At 28.2% G+C, this 25,649-nt stretch overlaps 1 protein-coding gene across 16 annotated transcripts; it reads right to left on the bottom strand.

Moving 5' to 3' along the window:
- On the bottom strand, positions 1-20,785 carry LOC126852263 (synaptotagmin-2-like). Of its 16 annotated transcripts, none has more exons than XM_050596877.1 (12): positions 20,510-20,785; positions 19,971-20,053; positions 19,180-19,236; positions 18,715-18,859; positions 13,413-13,532; positions 10,864-10,952; positions 10,672-10,797; positions 10,282-10,479; positions 9,816-9,968; positions 8,262-8,382; positions 4,591-4,763; positions 1-3,244 (listed from the first exon to the last, which is right to left on the bottom strand). In XM_050596877.1, the coding sequence occupies exons 4-12, from the start codon at positions 18,854-18,856 to the stop codon at positions 3,038-3,040; spliced, it is 1,329 nt and encodes a 442-aa protein (XP_050452834.1). In that variant the 5' UTR covers positions 18,857-18,859; positions 19,180-19,236; positions 19,971-20,053; positions 20,510-20,785; the 3' UTR covers positions 1-3,037. The 16 variants fall into 16 exon arrangements, with proteins under 16 accessions (XP_050452834.1, XP_050452836.1, XP_050452840.1 ...); XM_050596879.1 differs by having other exon boundaries at positions 19,180-19,220; XM_050596883.1 differs by having other exon boundaries at positions 20,664-20,770.
- Positions 20,786-25,649: the final 4,864 nt, after the last annotated feature.

Below are 25,649 nucleotides of genomic sequence, written 5' to 3'. Positions count from 1 at the left end.
ACACACACACGCACACACAAGAGAAGTAAATCCAACCGGGCAATCTCCACGTAATACATCTTGGGTAACGCTCATACCGGCGGAACTATGAGTTTCAAACTTTATAACTCGAAAAGTACTTGATGAAGAAATATTTAATTATAGTGTTTTGGAAAGCTCTCAAAGTAAGCTACCAAAATATGCAAAAATATATAGGGTGCTCTATTTAAGAAATTTAAAATGACCTTTATGTGACCTTCATGTGACTCTTCAAGGTCAAACGGATGGCACCATCTTATGCTCCCCCTATACTTTTGTCTAAAACATTTCGTCGAATTTTCCTTATTTTTTGAAATATTTGCTTGGGGAAATTAAAATGAAACATCTTATATGTTAGAGATTTTCTAAACAAAATTGAGCAAATTTAGCATTTAAAATCTGATATAAAAAATATATGTCTTTTCATTTGAAAAAAACAAGGTTGATATTTATATGATTTTGAAAAATGATCATAGTTAAAATTTATGACTTCCACATCGACTTTTTCTTTTTTCAAATCCTCTATAAATTTTATTTGAAATATTTTTATTCTTTAGCTCAGTTTTTGAGATATATTTGACTGGACTGTTTAAAACGAAATACTCTGTCAGTACACAAGATATTTCAAAAGCGGAGATCAATTACTCGGAAGATGATTGGGGACCCAAAAATAAAAAAAAAATTGGTATGAACATAAATAGGAACATTCGAAAATGTTTTCAATCGTCATTTTTATGTTGAAATTTTAAATAGCTTTGGATTCGAATTTTTTTGTCAAAATTGAAAGAAAAAATGGTTTTGTATTTATTTATTGTTTTGTATTTATTTATTTTTTTTTATTTTATTTGTATTTTTTTATTATAGTTTTTTTTATCTTAAGTGGAGCTAAAGCAGCTTACAATTTTTATTGGATTTTAATTATGTTATCAAACTCATAAAAATCATCTCTTTTTTTAATTCTGACAAAAAAAATGTAGAAGGAAAACAATTTGAATTTCAATATAAAAACGGTGATAACACGAAAACATATTTCTGGACCTATGTTTATACCAACTTTTTTCTCGTTTTTGGGGTCCCCAATCACTTCTCGAGCGATTGACTTCCACTTTTTTTAAAAACATCCTGCATATATATATAAAATATATATAAAAAAATGCTGTTTGAAAGTGATTCACACTATTATATAAAGTTAAATACTTTTAAATATCAATAAAATTATTATTAATATTAATAATTATTAATTTATTATTTTTCCATTAATCGGTAGTAAAGATTCAAAGTTTAATATACAAAGTCATCTTTGGGCGCTACAAGTATAAATTTTTTGTCTTTCTTTTCCAAAATAGAATTAAATTAATAATAAATATATAAAGTCGCACATTAGTGCACTTATAAAAACAAGAGTAAAAATCACTGAAAAATGATAATCTTTTATATATACATCTATACATGTTTATATATATATATATATATATATATATATATATATATATATATATACATATATATTTATTTATTTATACAGAGTGTCACACAACTTCCTACAATATTTTATTAGCGTGTTCTAGAGGTAAAATAGAGTCAAAAATTCTAATACAAAAACTTTTTTGCAATAGTTTTTGAGTTATAAACGATCAAAGTTTGCCAATGATATTGTATAAAACTCGCGCGCTCAGGCCCGTAATTACACTTACACGGATATCGACCTGTCATCTGTTATTGATTTTTTTTCAAGCCAGGTGATATTGATTTTATTGCACAGCTGATTTTATTAGTCTTTTTTTATGTATGTATGTATTACACCTACATCGTACATTATAGCGATAGGTGAATATTACTAAATTATAAATCTTATACGGAAAACATTTAATTCTTGGATAATTTAATTAAATAAGTAAATAATAATTAGTTATTAATAAATGTTGTTAATAATAAATGAAATTATTAATAACGAGATGGTCCAATTAATTGACCAGCAAGATCGCCAGATTTGACTCCGATGGATTTCTTATTTTGGGGATATCTTAAACAATATGTTTACCAACGAAAAGAAATCCGAAATGAAGAGGAATTACATAATCGCATCATTGAAGGATTAACAATATCACGGAAGAAATGATAAGACAGTCCAGTCGTAATTTATTAAGACGTGCACATACGATTATGTATACATATGGAAGGAAGATATTTCGAACATCCTCCTCTAATAGTAAAAAAAATAATAACTGGATGTGTTTTTCCCGAAATTAATTTATTATTATTGTTCTTAAAATCTTTACGTTTTGAAAAAATAAAATGATTTATTAAAACCACGCAATTATCATTACATCATCATCATCATCATCATCATCATCATCATCATCATCATCATCATCATCATCATCATCATCATCATCATTATTATTATTATTATTATTATTATTATTATTTATTTATTTTTTAATTTTTATTGAAATATTTTTATTAATATTTCTATTGATAATAAGTATTTATATTGTTATTAATAATTTCATTTATTATTAGCAACATTTATTATTAATAACTTACTGTTTAATTATTTAATTAAATTATTCAAGAATTAAATGTTTTCCGTATAAGATTTATAATTTATTAATATTTGCCTATCGTTATAATGTACGATATTGGTGTAATACATACATATATAAAGGAAACGACTAATAAAATCAGCTGTGCAATAAAATCAATCACCTAACTTGAAAAAAATCAATAATAGATGACAGATTGGTACGCGTAATTACAGAGCTGAGCACGCGAGTTTTATTGGCAAATTTTGATTGCTTATAATTTAAATACTATTGCAGCCTCAAAATTTTTGTATTATAATTTTTTACTCTATTTTACCTCTAGAACACGCTAATAAAATATTGTACGGAAGTTGTGAGACACCCTGTATATACTTATATATATATATATATATATATATATATATATATATATATATATATATATATATTATACATACATACATAAATATGTAACAATATAACGATGGGTTTTATTATTTCAGAGTATGCCACACGCTGACAAGTTTTCTTGGATTTTGAAGCACTGCGAACCAATGTAATCTTTCTGTTGAACCTCTCACTCCTTTTCCAAGTGCTACTTTACCAATAGAGGTATTGGCAGAGTTTCTAAATGAGCTGACAGAATCCTCGCTGTCGCTAGCATGATCGACAATATTGGTAGGTGATCCTTCCGGTAAAATCTAAAATTTTTAAAAAGCGAAAAACATTTCTTGTATTATGATATATTATTTACAAAAAATATTTTACTCACAAAAATTCTATACTCAAAACAGCGAATCACTTTTAAATTTGTGAATTTTGTCAATTTTTAAGAGACCGTATCTCTGCTTCGAGAGATCGGTGGATTATATTTCTGAATGCGTATTAAAGCATGAAATCAATTTTGTATAAAATAATTAAAGTGACATTTTCTGCTCCGTTAAATTATCTTTTTTGTGAGCATCAAGATTAAATAAAAAAATTCCAAAAATTTGACTGTAATCTTCCACGAAAAATACAGAAATGGAATGAAGAATATTATTACAATATTTTGAAACCAGGAATTTTTCTTTTAATATGAAACTAAAAACATTGCTCTATCTCTACTCAGTTATTTTATAAAATTGTAAATAAATATTGCCGACATTGCATTATCTGATTTGTAAAAAAAGATTGTCCGATCGGAGTTTGCTCATCACGTTCGTGATGTATGATGTGAAGTGTCCATGAAAGATAAATTGCTTAAAATAATTTTTCAAAGGAGCGTCAACAACTTTATTTTGAATTAATAGCATGCGCGCATACATGCATGCTATTACACGCTACAAATCATTCATATTAGACATTCAATACTCAATACTAACTGATTCACACAAGACAAAGAACAAAAATCATTCAATTTGACTCAAAACACACAATTTGCTTTTAGTATACGTATACACACACATTACACTTCACACTGAACATACGTACACCACACACACATAAGTGCAATTACTGATCGTATAACTTTTTTCTACACATTGAATAAACGCGAATATCAATAATACTTAATTAAAATTTTACAAAATGAAGAAATTAATTTTGAAACCTAATAGCTCTAGACATAGAGCAATATTTTTGGTGCCATTTATTGAAAAGAAAAGTGCCGACCTCAAAGGTCAAGCAATGACACTTTTCGCTACATCTTACTTTTTTTTGTAGAAAGCTATAAAGTATTGAAATTTTTAAGATTTTTGTACGATTTAATTTTGGTCCTCACAAAAAAGACAGTAGATGAGGCAAAAAATGTCACCCTAATCGATTTGAAGTCAAAATTTCACTTTTCAAAACGCATGCCGAAAAATTATTCTATGATGCATCAAAGTTAAGATACAGCCTCTTAAAAATCGACAAAATTTGCAAGTTCTAAGTGATTCCTTAATTGTTTTGATAAGTAATTTATATGACACACGTATACACATACACATGCGTACACAAACTATTAAATATATTTTTTTATTTAAATTTGGATTAATTGTTAGAAATTTTTATATGTAATTTTTACCTTGTTGCAAAGCACGATTAGAAACTGGACTATATCAAGTTGAGTGATTGGCAGATCAAACGTCAAAATTTCATTAATTTCAGGCTGCACAACGGCGTTCAAACATTTTGTTTTCTTTTTTCTTATCTTTTTACCTGTCTTTCCATTCAGCATTAATACTCTAATGTACGGATCTACAATAAACATCAATTTGTTAAAAATAGTTTTTTGTAAAGCAAGATATATACAGGGTGTCCGGAGTCGATCGCATCACCCGTAGTGTGCAGATAAAACTGAGAAGAAAAGTCCTGTACCATTTTTTTCTATAATAAAAAACAGCCGGGCGCACGTCGGTGAGCCGTCATAAACATTTGAGCGCTCACGCACACTACCAGGCGCACGACTTATCGACCGTGCGTCCAGCTAAAGATCGGCGATGATAGGCCAGACTTCACTCAATAATAACTCTTTTATTAAGCGTGATAGAAAAAAATGATACAGAACTTTTCTGTTTAGAATAACACCCTCTACTTTTCCTTAAAGGGTGTTGCGCGAATTTTCGGATACTCTGTATACAGAATGCTCGGAGTTGATCGCATCATCCATCATGTGCAGGTAGATTGGGTCAAACTGAGAAAAAAAGTCCTGCACCATTTTTTTCAATAACGCTTAATAAATAAATTATTATTGAGTAAAGTTTGGCTAGTCAGCGCCGATCGGATGCACGTCAGTGAACCGCGTGCCTGGTAATAGTGCGCCGCCGCGCCGTAGTGGCGGAGCGCTCTCGCATACTACTGGCGCGGAGCTCACGTGCACCCATCTAAAGATCGGCGATGATAGGACAGACTTCACTCAATAATAACTCTTTTATTAAGCGTTATAAAAAAAATGGTACAGGACTTTTCTGTTCAGAATAACACTCTCTATCTTTCCTTAAAGGGCGTTGCGCGAATTTTCGGACACCCTGTATATGTATATATATACATATATATATATATATATATATATGTATATATATACATATATATATTGTATATTATATCTTATTGTACATTATATTCTTGTTTTAAAGTAATAATAAGGAAAATTTCCTAAATGGCATCATTTTCAAACGAAGATATTATATACATTAATAAAAAAAAATAGGGAACTTTTCATACCTTAAAAAATTAGATTATTTTCAAACCGCAGAAACTCAACAAAAAATCATCGTAGATACAAAATTAAAAAAGCATTCTAAAGCGGAAGTTTCAATTCTAATACGCTACAGTAATTAAAATTTTTTTATTTTTTTTTGTCCTTTAAAAAAAAATTCTGTTTTGTTCCTTAAAATTATAATACATATTTTTGACACTCTGCAGCTTTATAAAAAAATTTCTTTTGAAAAATTCAACTCAAGTTCCATAAACTACAATATTCTACCTACAAATTGCTTTTTAAAAATTTTTTAACGATTTTCTTTTGACTGAGTTACACAATTTTGAAACTATACCTGTATTTTTTTTTAAATGATGTCGATACTCGGTGAAAAGTCATCATAAATACAAAATTAAAAAAGCATTTTGAAGCTTGAAGTTTCAACTTTAACGTGCTATTGGTTATTAAAAACTTTTATTTTTCTTATTTTGTGTTTTAAAAAAGAAACACATTGTTTTATTCTTTAAAATTATGTATTTTTGATACTCTACAATTTGATAAATTTTTTTTTTTTAATTTATCTCAAGTTCCATAACATTTTACCTACAAATTGAAACTTCAAGCTTCAAAATGCTTTTTTAATTTTGTGTCTACAATAATTTTTCGCTTTTCAGCGATTTGAAAATAGTCCAATTTTTAGAATATGAAAAGTCTTCCCTATTTTTTTTTAGTAGTGTATATATTTCAAAGTCATTAAAAAATATATTTAAAATATCATTAATATATATTTTAATTATGCAATTATAAGGAGAAGAGTATTTTCTTTTTTTTTTTGGAAAATATTTTGGAAAACTTTCCAAATTTTACTAACTCCTAAGTATAAAAAAAAAGAAATCGTAAGCAATCGATGCTATTTAGGTAAAAAGTTTCCTACATCGCATCATAGATTGTCAAAATCACATTCACATATTGCATACTGAAAAAAAATATTTTGTCAGATTTAAAAAATAAAATTATGTTCATAAACTGTTTTATTTATTACTATAATATACTATTATATTACTATATTATTTATTATATTATTATATTACTATAATATACTATTTATTATGACTGAAATAAATAGTATATCATAGTTTAATTTTAGAAATATTATAGGCTTTTATCATTTTTTAATTATTTTATATAAATTAAAATATTTAGATATAAATTACAATATTTAGATTTATTTTTTAAATTCTAGCATATGATTCATGTGTTCATTGTTTCCATAATATTCACCGTATTATTTTTTACTATACATTTTCGACATAAGCTATAATATCATTCTTTAAATGCAACATCTACATTTAACAACGTAAAAATATAAAAAAGTGTAATTTTTTAAAGATCTGTTAGTAAGCAATTTTTTTTCTTATTTATTCTTTATTTTATATGGCTATTCTTTTGTAATACTAAGAAACTGAAATCTTACAATCATATCACATATAATTGTACCGGAGCTATTTACGCAACAGCGTAGTGTGATTTCGAAAATTCAGCAATTTTTAATTTTTTAATCTCCTTAACCTATACATACGAGCTAATAAATTAATGCTAACATATTAAATACAAAAGTATGTAATATTGCTATAAATATTACTATAAATAAATAGAGTTGAAATAATAAATCTTACTAGTTAATTTCTGTTTCCCTATAGAAACGTAGAAAAATAGCTTTAAAAAAGCAATTTTTGTCTAAACTCATATACGATAACAAATGATTTGAAACTAGAATTGAGGTATTAAGGATGCAATTTAGGTCACAATCTAAATTATATTTAGATGAATTCAATCAAGATCAATATCTATATTATAATTAATCCGTTTTTTAGATGGGATCTAAATATAATATAGTAAATGCATTTATAAGTGGTGCTATTTAGGAATAGGTGCCAATTTTTTAGGCGTACTTCTCTAGTACGCCTAAAATTTACATACTTTTGAAGTATTTAATATTAGCATTAATTTATTAGCTCGTATGTATAGGCTAAGGAGATTAAAAAATTAAAAATTGCTGAATTTCCGAAATCACACTACGCTGTTACTTAAATCGCTTCGGTACAATTATATGTGATATGATTGATATGTGATGTGATGTGATATGTAAGATTTCAGTTTCTTAGTATTACAAAAGAATAGTTATATGAAATAAAGAATAAATAAGAAAAAATAGACACATAGGATAGAGCGGCTCCTGCCATGAAAAGCAGCGTGGAAACGGAATATGAAGGATAGCGATTCTTACAATGCTATTTCTATCTTTGCTTAAGTAAAAAGGATACACAAGAATACACAAAGCAAATGAGAAATACATATGCATGAAAGGAGGCATTTGCTCGCTTTATCTTCACCACAGCCTTTTTCCTCTATCAATTCCCACACGCATAAAAAAAAAGAGATAGAAGTTTTGTCTTTTATATACTTTCCATGCTATTTCTCATAACAAGGGCTGATTTATCCTATATATCTATGAGACGCATTCGCGTACGTAACTTTTTTTCTTGTTAACTTACTAAATTTATTTAAATTGGATATCACTGGTGTAAATATGATGTTACGCAATTTCATGATATTAATAGTCAGTCTCTGGGCAGTAGGCAGATAGCTTATGGCTAATAAAATATCGCCAAACTCCTAAAAAATATATATAATAGTTATACACAATATATATGAACAAGATACTATTGCATAAAATATATATATATATATATATATATATATATATATATGTATGTATAATATAATAAGTACATACACTTATAGGGACAGAAATGCCTTAATATATGAATTTAGGCACATGTCGGAGTATTTATGGAGCACATTATTCATGTCACGTACACTATAGATTTTCTGAATTATGGAATGCAACCTAGGCATATGAGAAATGCATATGTCCGATAGATGCATAAATTCACGTGATATGGGGTTACATGTCTTTGACATACTTAAAACTATATATATTGCGTTCACAGAGAACGACCATACTTATTGTCCGGTTCGGTCAGATCCCGCCTGAGCAATTTTCATTTTATCTGTCTTTTTCATGTCTCCAAACTGATCTTGTAGCTTACAAGCCAGATGCTGCTGTGAACAGAGGAGACTCACGTGCATAAAAAAAAACGCACATCGAAGAAATGTTTCACTGCCGTATCGATATATCTCAGAATATAATACCGCTGTAAATGATAACGTCATTTCTCAAACAAGAATTAACGTTGTCATTTGCAGCGGTATTATTCTGCGATACATAATCGATATGAATACCGCACTAAAGTAGCGCGCTGGATTCTCTCATCTTATCCTCACTTCGTCTAAAACTGCGCGAAGCATGGTCATTCTCTCCGTAGTATAGGTTGAAATTTTTATTGTAAGTACAATTATGTTTTATTAAAAAATAAAGATACATGTCTTGTAGAATAGTCTTTTAAAAATATCTCCCCAAAATTTTAATAAAAAATATCAAAAATTGAGATCCTGGCAGCTATTTTTCCAAACAGTGTTTGTAAAGGAAATACCAGAGATAGCTCCATTCCCTCTTATTTAAAATAAAAAACAAAAATTTTCTCTTAAACTAGATAAATAAAATTAATACTTGTCATAGCCGATTTTGAAAATAATGATTTTTTTAAAAATGGCAGTGATTCGTAGCAAAAAATGCAATTTTTTACCTAAATCTAGGTCTTTTTTGTTTATTAAAAAACTAAATCATAAATCGAATAGATTCTATGACAAATACTAGTTTTTTTTCATCTAGTTTAACGGAAAACTTTTGTTTCAAATGAGAAAAGGTAGAGATACTTTTTTTTCACAAATACTGTTCGGGAAAATAGCTGCCAGGAAATATCAATTTTTGATATTTTTTACTGAAACTTTGGCGAGATATTTTCAAAAAATTACTTTACAAAACATATATTTTTATTTTTTAATAAAATATAATTTTACCCATAATAAAAATTTATTTAATTTCTTTAATCTAATTTTAGACCTTAAAAATATGTAATCCCTTTAGGCATTCCTGTGTATGTACCTCTCATATGTATGTACATACATTGTACATCATAATATACCTGATGGGAGGGTTTCATTCTATAATTGAATAAATGAATTTCTGGGCTATAGAAGACCTGCTTCATGTCTTTTAGCAATACTTTAAGCGAAGATAATTCTGTGTGATTTGCGTATCTGTCGTGATCATATGCAGTGATATCTAAAATCCATTCCTATAAAATAAAATAATTGTTCAAAGATTGACTCAAAACAATTGGCTTTCTTATTCCTTTAAATATCTATTAATATCCCTCCAAACAATTCTATTTGTCGCAGAAGTATTATTTGCATACCATAATTATTCCTTTACATATTGATATATATTTCAAATTAATATCGCACACATACATATCTAAACGCGCTGTATTATATCTTTGCAAAATATCAATTTATATCAGAAAATTACATTAATCGACTGAAAAATATAACTTTTTTTCTAATGTAAACTTAAATGTATAATATATCGTATAACAAATAATAATTTACCTTGGCTTCTTGCGGCTTTACATTCGCAATAGCGAAAGCTTCTTTGTAAATTGGGCTAGCAGTATGTCTAATGCTCCTTGTTCTGAAACTGTGCAATTTTTGTCGCTTCCTATGACTCCATGATTGTTTCACAATATTCAATGCTACATAAGGTTCTAATGTACCGTTATATTGCTTTGGAGGAAGGCCACTCAATGCCTGTAAAACAGGATAAGTTCCATTTTCTTTAAATGATTTCATTCTGTGCAAGATATAAATGTATTTAATTATTTTAATGAGTCAGTCATAAAATCATCAGCGCAATTTTTAATATTTATTTTACTGTTTATTAAAAATATTTTCTTGCGTAATTTGTTTGCATATAGAATATTGACTTATGTTAAAACGCACTTCGATTCCGATAATAAGCTTCCCGATGATATTATCGCAGGGTAGGTATTGCAAGCTCATTGTTAATTCAGTCGGAAATTCATTAATTTTTTTTTCGTTCTTCTGCTTATCTATCTGAATCAAATTCTGCAATTTTCAAAGAAAAATTAATGTCTAACGCGATGGTGCAATGTAACTTCTTCATATAATTACCAGCGTGGAGGAATACTCTATGTTCTCGCATTGAGCATTGGTAGAATTAAATGAATTCCTATGAGATTCCGCATTCTCATTGATAGTACCTGCATAACATAATATTTTTTTTTATTATTTTGTTACAATTTCTTAATTGATAGATGTTGATTAAATTAATCTTAAGATATTTTTAGATATTAATCTTAAGATATGAAAATATTAATCTTAAGATATTTTTGCTGCATTTGACCTCTCAAATTTAAATTTTATCGGAGAGATATATTATAAACAAAATGAATTTATAATATCTAATAGTTAGAGAAAGATTATGTTTAAAGAAAGCACTAATATTTGTTTTCTTACTTATATAACATGTCCGTAAAAGATGTCTAAAAGACGAATTAAAGATATTTTTAAGATTCTTTTGATAAATAAAAACTGAACAAAATTTATCAAATGTAATACATCTTTCGTGCAAATGATTAAGTTAGAATTATTTTAATAATAATTTATTAAAATAGTGTAACCATATTAATTAATATTATTATATTAATTAATGTAATCATATTAAATAATGTAAATATATTAATTTAAAACTATATTTTTTATGTCAAATATTTCAAAATAGCATTTATCGTAATAAATTATTATTTACAAATACATAACTATCCATCAAATAGCATTTTTCAGTGATTTATAAATTATTGCTTTTTTAATTTTTGATGTAAGGTGCGTTCCGTTATGTACTGCGAGTATTGCAATCTTGATATCATGTAAATGTACTGCTAATAGCGTTCCATGTTAATTTCGTGTACATTAAAGCTGTTGCAAACTTATAAAAACGGAACGCACTCATAATATGCTTTCAGCAGTTTGCATCCAATGTCTGACAACAATGAATAATCTATTCATTGTGTTGCTTATCTTTTTGTCAAAAATGAATAGAATAAATGTCACATAAAAATTATGTATTCATAAAATAATTTTATACTATTGAATATAATAAAGGACGAACACACACATACACGCGCGCGCACGCACGCACACACCATGCGCACACACACACACACACACACACACACACACACACACACACACACACACACACACACACACACACACACACACACACACTAATATTGATATTAATTTATATTAATATAATTCATATTAATATATTCATATACAACAGTTAGTGTACACATACACATAAGCGTATACAATCAGTTGTCATCAGGGTTCATAATCTTCCAGCAGCTGTAACTTTAAAAAGAGCCAATAGCGAACTTCGAACCCATTTACATTTTTATTCAGGAGGTCAATATCTATCAAATCTCAAAGTTTCGAACGATTTTACCGAAAGCCAAAATCGTATATATTTGGTGCGGGATGCTTTTAAATCATTTTAAATAATTTTAAGTAAATTTTAATGAAAAAACACTATTTTTCTTTCATTCTGACTAAATTTGTCTCTAATTTTATTTAGAAATCCTTTTTCATCATTTGCAATCATTTACCTATGAATGCTTAATATACACAAGTCACTAATTTTCGATTCAGATATTATAGAGCGGAGCCATGTTTTTGCACTCTCCGTAATGTGCTGAACGATCTTTCTACTGTTGCTGTAGTAACTGACAATGATAAAGGAGTTTACGTTGAATTGCAGGAACGAATTTGGCAGCTTTAAGCATGTAAGACAATAAGCATTGGTTATCAATGCTTATTTTCAGAAATCTGAAATCTGAAATGTGCAGATCGTGAGCACTTCTGGCTTAGTTGTAACGCTGTGAAATCATAGAATGGACTATTTCTCTCGACAAGTTTTAACGGTCACTTAAAGTTAACAGATATTGAAAATAATCACTCATAGACATGTAATTGTAACATGACTTATCCACGCATTAGCTAGCATATTTCTCTATTTCTCATAACGCGTATATAAATAATATTATACGCTAAACGGGCGTTAGACGAAATATATATTGCTAATTTATTTCGTGTATTTATTTGTGAACAAACGTTAGGCAAAATGTAGCTGCCATGTTCACATAAGCTAGATTTTTTTCTAGCGCGTGACTAACTAAAACTAGCTTGAGAAAACTTGAGACGCTAGATGCTAGGATCAAGCAGTTTGCCATAAGCAAGTTTCCACACACGTGCTTATTTCCACACTACTTATTTTGTTTCTTCTTTTTTTGTTAAATGAGGAATATAGACATTGGAAATATTAAATGAATTATAATTATGAATTTTTTTCATTTTCCAGGAGGGAGCATGTTCCCCTCCTTGCACCTCTCTGCGGACGCCCATGCAAGAAGTGATGACAAAATTAGTTACGTCATAAATTTGTACCGTCACAGTGTACTCTTATCCATATTGGAACGCCATTAACAGTATTGTCAATACTCGCAGTGTATAACAAAATGTACCTATAATTACTATTTTTGCGAAATGGCAAAACAATTAGTAATAGATAAGCAGAATAAAAAAGTAAATTAGACAAACATGGAATGTCAGAAATTTTTCTCTTTATATTTAAATTAAATGCAATAAAAGTTTCATACCGTTGTTATCATTTTCATACAAACTACCCAATCTCCAAGATCTGTAGCTAATATCATTTAGCTTCAAATTTTTCTTCTCCTGATTGTTTGCTCTTAAATGAACATTCTTCTTCTCTTTACCTATAGAAAATCACTTTAAGAATATTGTTTTTTTGCTCCTTTTATGTTTTATTATTATTAGTTTACGCAACAATCTAAGAAACATTATTACGCTTTTCTTTCGCCGCGTATGGATTTCTACTTTTTCGATACATGTATCGTGCAATCTATTATGGTATATTTTTGACATTTATATATCATATATTTAAATACTAGTATTCTCATTATATATATATATATATATATATATATATATATATATATATATATACATACATACATACAGGGTAATTCAAAATAACCTGATGTCCTTGAAATATATTCTTGAGCGAGTTTCGAGACAATTTTTCCTTTTACAAAATTTTATCCAAAGCTTAGTTTTTGAGTTATAATTGAAAATAGTTATAAGTCCTTATTTACTTATGAGTCCGATATAATGGGCAGGCAGGGATAACGCATCACGACTCATAATTTCATAATAAATATTATTTCGTTCATTATCGTAAAATTTTATGACTTAATTTGTGTGTAAATTGATATATTTGTGAGTGATAATAAAGTATTGCAACAAAAATAATAATGTGTGATATTTATTGTGAAATTGTGAAGGACACGTGTTGCGCCATCCTTGTCTATCTGTTGTACTAAACTCTTAAATAGCTAACTATTAATCAATTATAACTCAGAAACTAGGTTCGGATAAAATTTTGTGAAGAGAAAAATTATCAGAATTCCCTCAAGAATATGACATTTCAAGAATATCAGGTTGTTTTGAATCACCCTGTATATACATATATGTCCTTCAGCTCGGCGCTGTCACGCTCTAAAGCGTACGTCCCAATAATCTAGTCGCGCAATAGCCGCGCGAAACGCGTGCTCATTCGCCAACTTTTTAATTAATATTTTAATAATTATTGCAAAAATTGCAAAATGGTAAAGGACTTTTCTGTTCAATTTACTGTCCTCTACTCGCTCACGAGCGTTGGCACAATCTTTGCAGGACACCCTGTATATATACATACATACGTACATATCATATACAGGGTGAGTCTCTTTAATCTTAACAGGCAAATATTTTAAAAATATGCAATTTTACAAAAAAATTTTTTAAATAAAAGTTGTAAGATGTTGAGGAGGACGTACAATCTTGATTTGACCTTGGGACATCTACTTAAGATCAGAAGACGATCAAAGTGATAGGGTAAACTGGATTAGGTCAACCTAATTTTTTCAAATAGAACCACCTATTTTTCAAGTCATTCTTATAAATGACTTGAAGATCTTTCCAAAACACTATAATAAAATATTTTTTTATTAAGTACTTCCTGAGTTATGAAACTCAAAAGTTAACAGGTGAAGATTAAGTCAATCCACTATCTTAAAGCAATTAAGTTTGAGACAAAGAAAAGATGATGACTTTGGCTAATTTCGACATACTGTCCTCAAGCTCAGGTCGAGGTCACTTTGAATTTTTTGAATACATTTTTTATTCTAATTCTACTTTTAGAGCTATCCAGAATCAATGGCGTAGATGTAGTAATTTTCTGTTTCTTTTGAGGTGCTTGATCAACTATAAGAATATGACATGAAAAATAGGAGGTTCCATTTGAAAAAATTAGGTTAATCGTCTTCTGATTTTAAGTAGATCCCAAGGTTAAACCAAGAACAAACTAAGGTCACTATCGTAAGTCTCCCACAACATCTTACAACTTTTATTTAAAAAATTTTTTATAAAATTGCATGTTTTTGAAATATTTGCCTGTTAAGATTAAAAAGACTCACTCTGTATACACACACACGCGCGCGCTCATACCACACACACACGCGCGCGCCTGCACACGCACCGCCACACGCCCATACGCGCACGCCCACACGCGCACACGCACACGCACACGCACACACCATACATATAGAGTGGACCTCTTGCCACCTTAAATGTCTTCGAGTCTAGAACAGTTACGAAAAATTTTTTCCTGCAAAAATTTTATAGTTTCAAAGGGACCATTGAATGGTGGTAACATAGTTTATCGGAGTGGCGGCGCTTCGGAGATCTCAAGGTCAACTCCATTTTTTTAAATGGGACAACTATTTTTTTGCGTAATTCGATAGAGAAGCGTCAAAAAACGTTAGTTAAGTAAATTACAAGACTGTCGATTAATATATTAATCATAAAAAATTTATAAAAAAATAGTTAAGGGGTAAGACCTATGTAGAATTTTCAAAAAATTGTATTCTTTTTTTTGTAATACACTTTAAGGTCTTAAAAATGAAGTGCAAGTGGTTTTGTAGCAATAAAAAGTTTTTTCCCAAAGTTATAGGCACCCGCGCCAAACACATAGTGCTGCTAGAGCACGCGGTACTCCGAAACATTTAGGGTTTATAGGATACAAACATTTTTACCTGCAGGTATCTGTAACGATTCTAAGCTTTCCAATAAAGGTATAGATATCATGAGTACTCTATTTCTTTCAGATATATTAATATAACTCTCACTACAACTGTTGAAAAGACGCTAATCGGATGAAAAATATCAACATTTAAAACTTTAAACGCGTGTTTCTCAAAATAACATTTTCAAATTGGCTAGCAGTAGAACTCAAACAATTTTTAACCGATTTAAATTTTAACCGACTTAAAATTTTAACAATACCTAGAAAATTAAATTTTCTGCAGAAATACGGAGGTTTTTTGGATAAGTTAAAAAATTTTTGAGTTACAACTGATTTTACTCGACTTTTTTTGTAAAAAATGGATTTTTTTTTTAACTCCGTCATTTTATCAAAAATTAATATTTTAAAAATCGGCTACGTATTTCTCTAGGTATTGGAGTAAAAAAATGAAAAAAATTGTTTTTTTGTGTTAGACTAAAAATTACTGCATTTATGCTGCTAGCCGTGAGCCACCTTGCCAAACGGCTCTCCTTCACGCTGCTGCAAAGCCACCATTTTATAAAATTTAATTATGAAAAAATTATTTTTTGTACTTTTTGATATGCCTAATAAAATTATCAAACTTATTTTTTAATAGCACGATTCAGGAAATAAAAAAATCCCAAAAATAAACTTCTTTTTCAGCTGGTTACATAAGTGTTAACCCTTAAATTAATATTAATAACATATTAATATTAATATTAATATTAATAAAACCACCACTTGATGACCCTTTTAAAACTATAAAACCTTTGTAGAAAAAATTTTTCGTAACTGTTCTAGACTCGAAGATATTTGAGGTGACAAGAGTTACTAGTCCATCCTGATATATATATATATATATATATATATATATATATATATATATATATATATTATTTATAGTGTCCCAGCTAACTTGGCTACCTTGAATATCTCGCTTATTTTTAATGAAGAAAAAATATAGAAAGAAATATAGGCAAGAATTAATTGTTGTCAAGGGGCGAATACTGTCTCGTACAAAGAAATTTTTTCAAGGTCACACTTTTGAAATTTTAAAGTGATCGATATTTTTTGAATAGGACTATATATTTTTTATCAAAAATTTATTTACTAACATTAGTCTCATTTATTGGAAGGATTACCATTAGCTCAATTTTTGATTTTCCATGCTCAAGGTTACGTGAAGGTCATTGTGTAATAAGTCGTTGAAAAGGTCTTCACTTCTGTTATCACGCCATAATAAAAAAAATATCTAGTCCCATTTAAAAAAAATATCGATGACCTTGAAATCTCAAAAGTGTGACCTCGAAAAAATTTTTGTACGGGACAGTATTCACCCTCTAACAATAAATAATTCTAGTCCATTTCTTTTATCATTAAAAATAAATGAGATATTCAAGGTAATCAGTTAGCTGAGACACCCTATATATACAGGGTATCTGACAAGTAGTGACCAAACGAAAGGTGGAGGTAGATTGGGTCAAACTGAATCAAAAAGTCTTGAATCATTTTTTGTATAATGCTTAATAAATGAGTTATTATTGAGTAAACTCTGGTTATTATTGAGTAAAATCTAACTATTCATCGCCGACCTTTAGCCGGACGCCAGTGAGCTGTACGTCTGGTAGTAGTGCGCCTGATGGTAATATATACAAACAGTATTAAGTACTAAGCAATTGTCAATAAATGACATGAATTGATATGAATGTTATATACAGGATGTCTCTACAACATTCGATCAAACATTAACACTATACTTTAGGGACTAAAACAAATAAAAAAGTTTAATAAACCTGAATTCGAAAACTAACTATTAACTAGTTACAATAATTTAAACTTGTGAGCACATAACCTAACATAATTCCAAATAAATTAGCATCAAATAACTCACACATGTAATTGCAAAAACTTTTCAAAGTGACTATCTTTAGCAGCAATTTTTTATTTTCTTTAGAATATAGTATTAACATTTGGTCGAATATTTTTGGGAAATCCTGTACATATATATATATATATATATATATATATATATATATATATATATATATATATGTGATCGCTAACCATTGAGCAATAATTGCGTAACACGGCATACGCTATATTTAGCGTATAACATTTTATGTAGAAAATATATCTAGAAATTCGAAATGATGATATATAACAACAATTGAGCGTTTCCCGCAACATTATCGAAAGATTATTTGTGCATTTTGTTATGCATTTTATTGATGTATTTAATTATATGTATAATGCTACGGAAGAAGCAAACTCATGAAACATCATTTATTCAAGTATATATACATATGTCATATGATGTTATGCAAAGGCGTAATTTGCGCATATCTTAGAATTATTGTATATATATTTTGTAAAGTTGTGTAATTATAAATGAGCAAGTGCTGTAAAAATTATAATGAATATTTATTTTAAATATATAAATGTAATAATTGATACTGTGATTTAAAATGTTTGCTGCTGAGATACTTAAAAAATATAATCATTTTGATGATATTACATATGTATGAAGCATATATATATATAAAGAAACATAACATTCGTTACATGGTTGAAAAACAGGACATGAAATCGATACATTGAACAGAAATCGATGTCAAGTACTTTTTACTAAAAATAACATTACAACTACGCTTAATAGCATAAAAACTAACAAAATTAATTTGCTTTTATTTTTAATTTTCAATTCTCTTTTTAAGCTCGGAAATTGGTTGCTCTCAAATAACTAATTACATATATTTAATATGCAAGAAATGTAAAAAAGTTGATGATCTTACTTTGTTTCTTGAAATATTCATAACCGATGCAACCAGGCGTGAGAAAACAAGCGAATAGGAGCAATGCGATCAGGATGATTCCTACTCCTATCACGATTACAATTAGCAGGCCCAACGGGCCAAAAAAATCTTCGTACAACATTCACTGGAATACATTGAAATTTGAATTTGAAATTATTTATATTGATGATATCACACACATATAAACACATAATAACAATATGACGAGAAACATAATGGCAATTAATAATCAAAGTTACTTATGCGAGGACTCGCATAATATAATATAGAAATATGCATATATTTCTTGCATTTATTTTAATTATTTTGTAATAAAGTAATATTTTTTATATACTTTTAATCGCACATACATTATTTTTTTGATATCTTGAAAAAATATTAATTGATATTATGTAAGAGAGCGGGAACATTTGACTCCGTTAATGAAAACAGTCGGTTACTCACATTCGAGGATCTACGTGTCTTATATATCCTTTGTCGCACATCTGCCAATTGTGGTTTCTTCCGATGTAATAACGTGAAAAATAAATCGTATTAACATACATATATCAGCGGAGAAGAAACACTTGTGTCACCAATAATTCACCGCTATGTCTAAATAAAAGTGAGCAAAACAAATGATAACGCGCAACGATAAGGAAGCACCATCAAAACTTATTAGAATAGCTATTTGTTTTTTTTTCCATTGAACAATTTCAATCTAAAAATATTCGTGCATATTTTGGCATTAATTAAAAGAAAATATTTTAGTTGTTTTTGAGAAAAGAGAACATATAGATTATTTTCTTGATAATTAATTTTTATATTAAAATTTGTCTAAACTCTAAATATTATGTGACACAAAATAAGTTTAATTTCATTTATAAATATAAAGTGATTATTGCGCGTTAGTTTTTTGTATTATCATAGATTGAGTATCACGGACTTACTGCGTAGATCAGCGTCATGAAGATAATATGTATATGAAGGAATAATAAGTTTTATACACGGAAAGACAAAGTCGCAATGTGAGGATTAAAAGCGATAACATCTATATAGCTACGACTAACTGTGTTGAAATATATACTTAATATAAAAATAAATATAAATGTTCACAGATCGTTTTGTCTTTTTCATATTATATATACATAGATGATAATTTCGATGATTATTATTAGTATGTCGGCATATTTGAAATATTTAACAAGGGGATTCGCGAGATTTATCATATTTGCTTTTTAAGAAATCTTACAAACCTTAAGTAGCGAATTGCATCGTTAACCTTGCATGTATACATAGGGTGTCTCACAATCTTCATACAATATTTTAATAGCTTATTCTAGAGGTAAAATGGAATATAAAATTCTAATATCAAAATATCGAGCTACAATAGTTTTTTGAGTTATAATTTTTCTTAAATATAACAATTAATCAACTATTTAAATTGTTATTTAAGAAAAAACTATTATTATATTTTGGATAACATTTATAACTCATTAATATTAGCTGATTGCTGCAAAAATCAATAACAGATGATAGATCTGTACACGTGTAAGTATAGTTATGCATCTGAACATACAAGTTCTATACAATATCATTAACAAATTTTTATTGCTCATAACTCAAAAATTATTGCAGTCTCGATATTTTTGTATTAGAATTTTTGACTTTATTTTATCTTTAAAATATACTATTAAAGTATTGCAAAGTTGTGAGACATCCTATATATAACATTAGTATTTCTAGGTTTTCTTGTATCGAATAATCTGGTAATTCATCCTAATTCTCGACTCACGATTAATGTCACTTGCGCGATTAAAATGTTAACGATTATTCCGAATCCAATTATTAGTTACTTTTTCGCACCCATGCGAATATCGGTCTGCTATTTATTCCATCACATTGTAACCCAAAATGATTAACAAATTGCGCTTTGAATTTGCACTCACAAATACGAATTCGCATTTATTCTCGATCTCGTAGCCGATTAACTGATTTAACGTTCTACTTTACTTCGTAAGCGTGTATACTACATTCTCATACGTAGCCGTTCGCGTTTCTGACCTGGCAAACAAATGTATGACAACGGCATCCCCCCTGCAAGCTTCTGATTATCTTGCCGGTAGTTCGCGAATAGATGAGTAATGCATTGGCGGCTTCAATCAGGGGCTTATATCTGCATTCTTAATACCAGAAATGTAATAAATTACTCAATTTTTCTCTATAGCAATCATCAATTTATTTTAATAAAAAATTTTTGTTTGTTCATATTTTATTTACCTCTTTTGAGTTTTTCATACATATTTAAAAAAGGAAGAGAGAGAGAGAGAGAGAGAGAGAAAGAGAAAGAAAGAGTATAGTACATAAAGAAAATTTTATAATAAAAAGTACATATAAAATACAACATCTTTTTCAACATTTTATTGTAAATCTAGAATATAATATTATATTATTATTAAAAAAAATTATAAAATTGTTGATTAATAAAAAATATATAATATACACACTAATAAAAGTAACACACAATACATATTGTAAAAATTTGTTGCCAATAAAAAAATTTGTCAAAATTACAATCACCAGGTATTATTATGAAACCCGCATATTTTTTACAATAACTTATTGTTATATTTACATTAACAACTTATAGTATATTATTACTTTTATTTCATTATTGTGAATTACAGTTAATTTGGCAAATGATATAAATAAGAATAAACCGAAGAAAAAAATCTATATGAATAATCCGTTCATTAAAGTGTTAAATTTTACTTTTTTTCAGTAATAATGAAATTGTAATATATATTTATTTTAAATATGTATATAGGTAAATCTTCAATATAGGGGCGATTTCAAAAAATTCTTTGAAACTCATATCAATTTTATGTATTTTGAGTCATAGACGAATCCGTTGAAAAAAATCGTCTCTGCAGAAGCCATTTCTAGCACTCGTCAATTCACAATGACACGCACTATAGAAGTTGTTTAGATTACATATCGCTTCCTCCAGTTTCTACTACACTGTCTAAAAATTTCGGTAAGATTGCACTGTTTAGTTCGCAGCGTTATGTGCATTATTTATGAAATAGCCCATGTAGATATTTCTAAATATTGGAATTTGACATTGTTATCTTAATTTTTTTTATAAAGCACATAGAGTAAAAATAAAAACATTTTCCTATAATATATTTGAGATCCAAGCTACTGATTATAAAATTGATTAATCATTACTAAAATATAATAATCTAAAGTACTCGCGATTGAATTCGTCTTAGGGTATAGATGTACGATAGTACGAACGGCCTGCTTGTTTGTTGTTGCGCGTTTTAGCGCTAGACAACACTGTATGTCTTTTAACCCCTTAACCTACGACTTCGACTCGAACATTTCGGGCCGAAAACGTATACAAGCTCGCGCAACCTTCGTGCCATTCGCACGACTTGTTCCGTACGATGATCGAGCCAATCGTCAATATTATGGGTCATCTACTACGGGCTATGCCCGTAATATTCGCGTTTGGCCCGATCATCTACTACGGGCTATGCCCGTAATATTTACGATTGGCCCGATCACCTACTACGGGCTATGCCCGTAGTTGTAGGTTAAGGGGTTAATACAGAAGGTAGCTAAAGTCATATAAGAATCACTGCAATTTTTCCAAATAGGTTTATAGTTTCTTAAAATAACACGCACACATGCATAGACATCCAGTGCGTGCGTGTGTGTGAATGCGGTGTGTATATTTGTGTATATTTGTGTAGGATATCTCATTTAACTCTAGCATCGCAAATATCTCATTTGTTTTTAATGAGATATTTAAAAAATTTCAAAGAAAAACGATATTCGTTTGAAAGCATAATATTATGATAAGCAAATTCTTTTTTTAAGTCTTATTTTTCGAGATTCCAAGGTTGTCTATATTTTAAAAAATAATATTATATGTTTTTATCATCCCATTGTATTAGTTGAGGTAAAAACTAATTCAATGACCTATAATGAATCTATAATCTATAGTATAGTACACCTGTAATACACCTGTAGTATACTTATAGTGGAACCTCAAAATAGTATACTGTATGAGGCCCTAGATCGCTACATATTCCCCTCTCATCAAATTCAAGGCCGTAACAGCCGCGTTACACGAAAACGTCTTTTTAAGTATATGGTCAAAAGAGGGCAACGCCCACAGATCTATACGTTACTGCATAGTTTAATCGTTATCCCCACTGCTACTCGGGAGTAGCTTAATATATATAGAAGGGATGCTGTCTACTATTTTGAGGTGCATTATTTCAAGATTCCACTAAAAAAATTGCTACGTCAGTATGACATAATATTTATCTCACAATCATTTTACATCAATATAATATATAATTGTGTATTTATAATATTTGATGTATATTAAAATTAAATTAGTTTCTAATTAATTTAGTTAATTATAATTATTAATTAATTGCAATTTTATTGATATTACGATTTTATTATTATCCTAATAAATACTAAATTATTATCCTAGTAAATACTAAATTATTATAGTAATATAACATGGAAATGATAAACAATATAAAAGTTATATATTATTATGTAACATAAAAAATATGTAACATAAAACAAATTATGCTTCCAGTAAATATAAATAATACAATCTATAATGAACATTTTATTGCAAATGATCATTTTTTCATTTTGTCCAGAGGCTCAGAACTTAGAAGACATACTTAAAATCAATACCAATATCTTCTATATTACCTTCGTCCATAAAAATTACTAAAAAAAATCAATACAAAATCAGAAAAATAAATAATAAAAATAAAGAAAATGAGGTAAATAATGTGGACAAAATAACAAATTTCAGGAAAAAAATTTTACAAATATTCACATTTTAGATAGAAAGTACAATAAATAGAGATGTTTCACATATTAATATCAAAGATAATGAAAATAGTGAAATAATGAAAATATCGGAAATGTGCATACGATAATCGATATGTAAAAAAGAAGTTAAATATATATAATCTAAACAGTAACATCAATCTGAAAACATGTGATTTAGAAATGGCTGTAACAGGAGAGTTATGCGTAACATATTTTCATTAATACATAAACTGAAAATTAAAAAAAATTTGTGATAGTTCAAACTTGAAAGTTACGATATATAAAGAATTCACCAACCAAAATACCAATCTACTAAAATAAATTCACGCCGTAAAAATCGTTTTTTAGCATACTCCGTAGGAGAAATATTAAAATAATATATTTATCTACAATAGCTTTTAACAAATTTAAAAAAGAAGATACATTCATATGCATGAAATGTGTGCTTCATCTTATAAAAGGGTTTTTTTATTGGTTCTTTTACATAACTATACTTTCATCACTTTGTGTATATTTGTGTGTTGCATGTTATAGATAAATATAAATAAGAACCTTCTAGAATTGCTATGTAAATATTTTAATGGTTTATCTTTTGCAGTATTAAAAATTTTAATAAATAATAATTAATAAATAATAAAAAAGAAGGGCTTAAGGGTTTAAGAAGGGCCATAACATACGGATGTAATAAAAAATCTTGCTTTAATATTGTATTATTATTCTCCTGAAGCATACTATTACTCAGTCAGTCAGTTAATCTTTCTTCTTCTAAATTATACCTACATTTAATATTTTATTTAAAAATTATATTTGTTTATCCATATTTGCATGATAATAATACTAACAGTAATCATTGTCATGTTTTTTATAAGAATTTATTAAAATTCTTGCTATTGTATTGTCTTAATAATATATTAAGATTATATTTATTTATTATAGAAATTCTGGCAATAAACATATATTATTAAGAGTATAAATATTATTTATTTTTACATATTTTAGAAGTATATTTCACCTCATCCTTCATCTATGAAAAATTGGACATTGTCAGTTAACCCACAACCAGATTTTCAAATGTGTTAAATCTTTGCATTAAGCAAGTTAAGTTTTGAAGATCATGATTGCAGTTTAATATTTGATAGCATAACTATTCGTAAGTAAGTTATATGGAATGTAAAATCTTAAAAATATATATTACTGTGATAAAACATATACTGTGATTATGGTGAAGAATTTAGAGGAATCTGATACTATAACAACAAAAGTATTATGCAGAGATTTTTATCCTAGTTGAATTTAAAAGAAAGTAGAAGTGGCTTATTAGTTACTTTTAATAAATAAAATAATATCAACTACGCAGGCAAAATTAATAGAAACGGCAATTAATTTAGCAAATAAAGCGAGTTTAAAAATTTGAAGCGTTATATGATAACGAATATTTCTACATTAGAAAAATCAAGTAAACAAATATTTTTACATTAGAAAAATATAATTAAATTGCAATTTTCAAGTAGATTTAGTGATATTAAGAATTATTTTAAACATCCAGATAGAGATTACATTTATGCTATTTTCGTGTCATATTTTAAAGGTTACACGAAATACACTTGTCAATTCAATAATAATAATAAATGATAAGGATGGATAGATATAGAATGGAATTTAATTGAGAATTTATATAAGTTACAAAAGAAAACATCATTAAAATTGAAGAACAAACTTAGTTTATTTTACATAATGGCAACAAAATAAAATAAAGGTAAAATATGCTGCGCGTACATTTAGTTCATCTGTTGCAAATGCTATAATATCAAGAGACACGGTAGTGTCTCGCGCCAAGTCCGGAGAGAAGCAGAGACGCACCGTGTATACACGAGTCAGCCAGTTGAAAATATCTCAGATTATCAGTTCTCAATAACCGCTGACCGGATCGAATTCTTATTAAGCTTAATCGGTAGCTTGAGTTTGAATTATATGAATAAAGTGTCTTTATTTCTCTACATGTTTTACAAACGGAAATATTACGATGCAAAGTCTCAATATGAAAATTTTTATGTAAGAAA

This window comes from Cataglyphis hispanica, chromosome 10, assembly GCF_021464435.1.
Source record: "Cataglyphis hispanica isolate Lineage 1 chromosome 10, ULB_Chis1_1.0, whole genome shotgun sequence".
Taxonomy (NCBI): domain Eukaryota; kingdom Metazoa; phylum Arthropoda; class Insecta; order Hymenoptera; family Formicidae; genus Cataglyphis; species Cataglyphis hispanica.
Note: the sequence above shows the minus strand (reverse complement) of the source record. Positions and strands in the feature narration are given on the sequence as shown.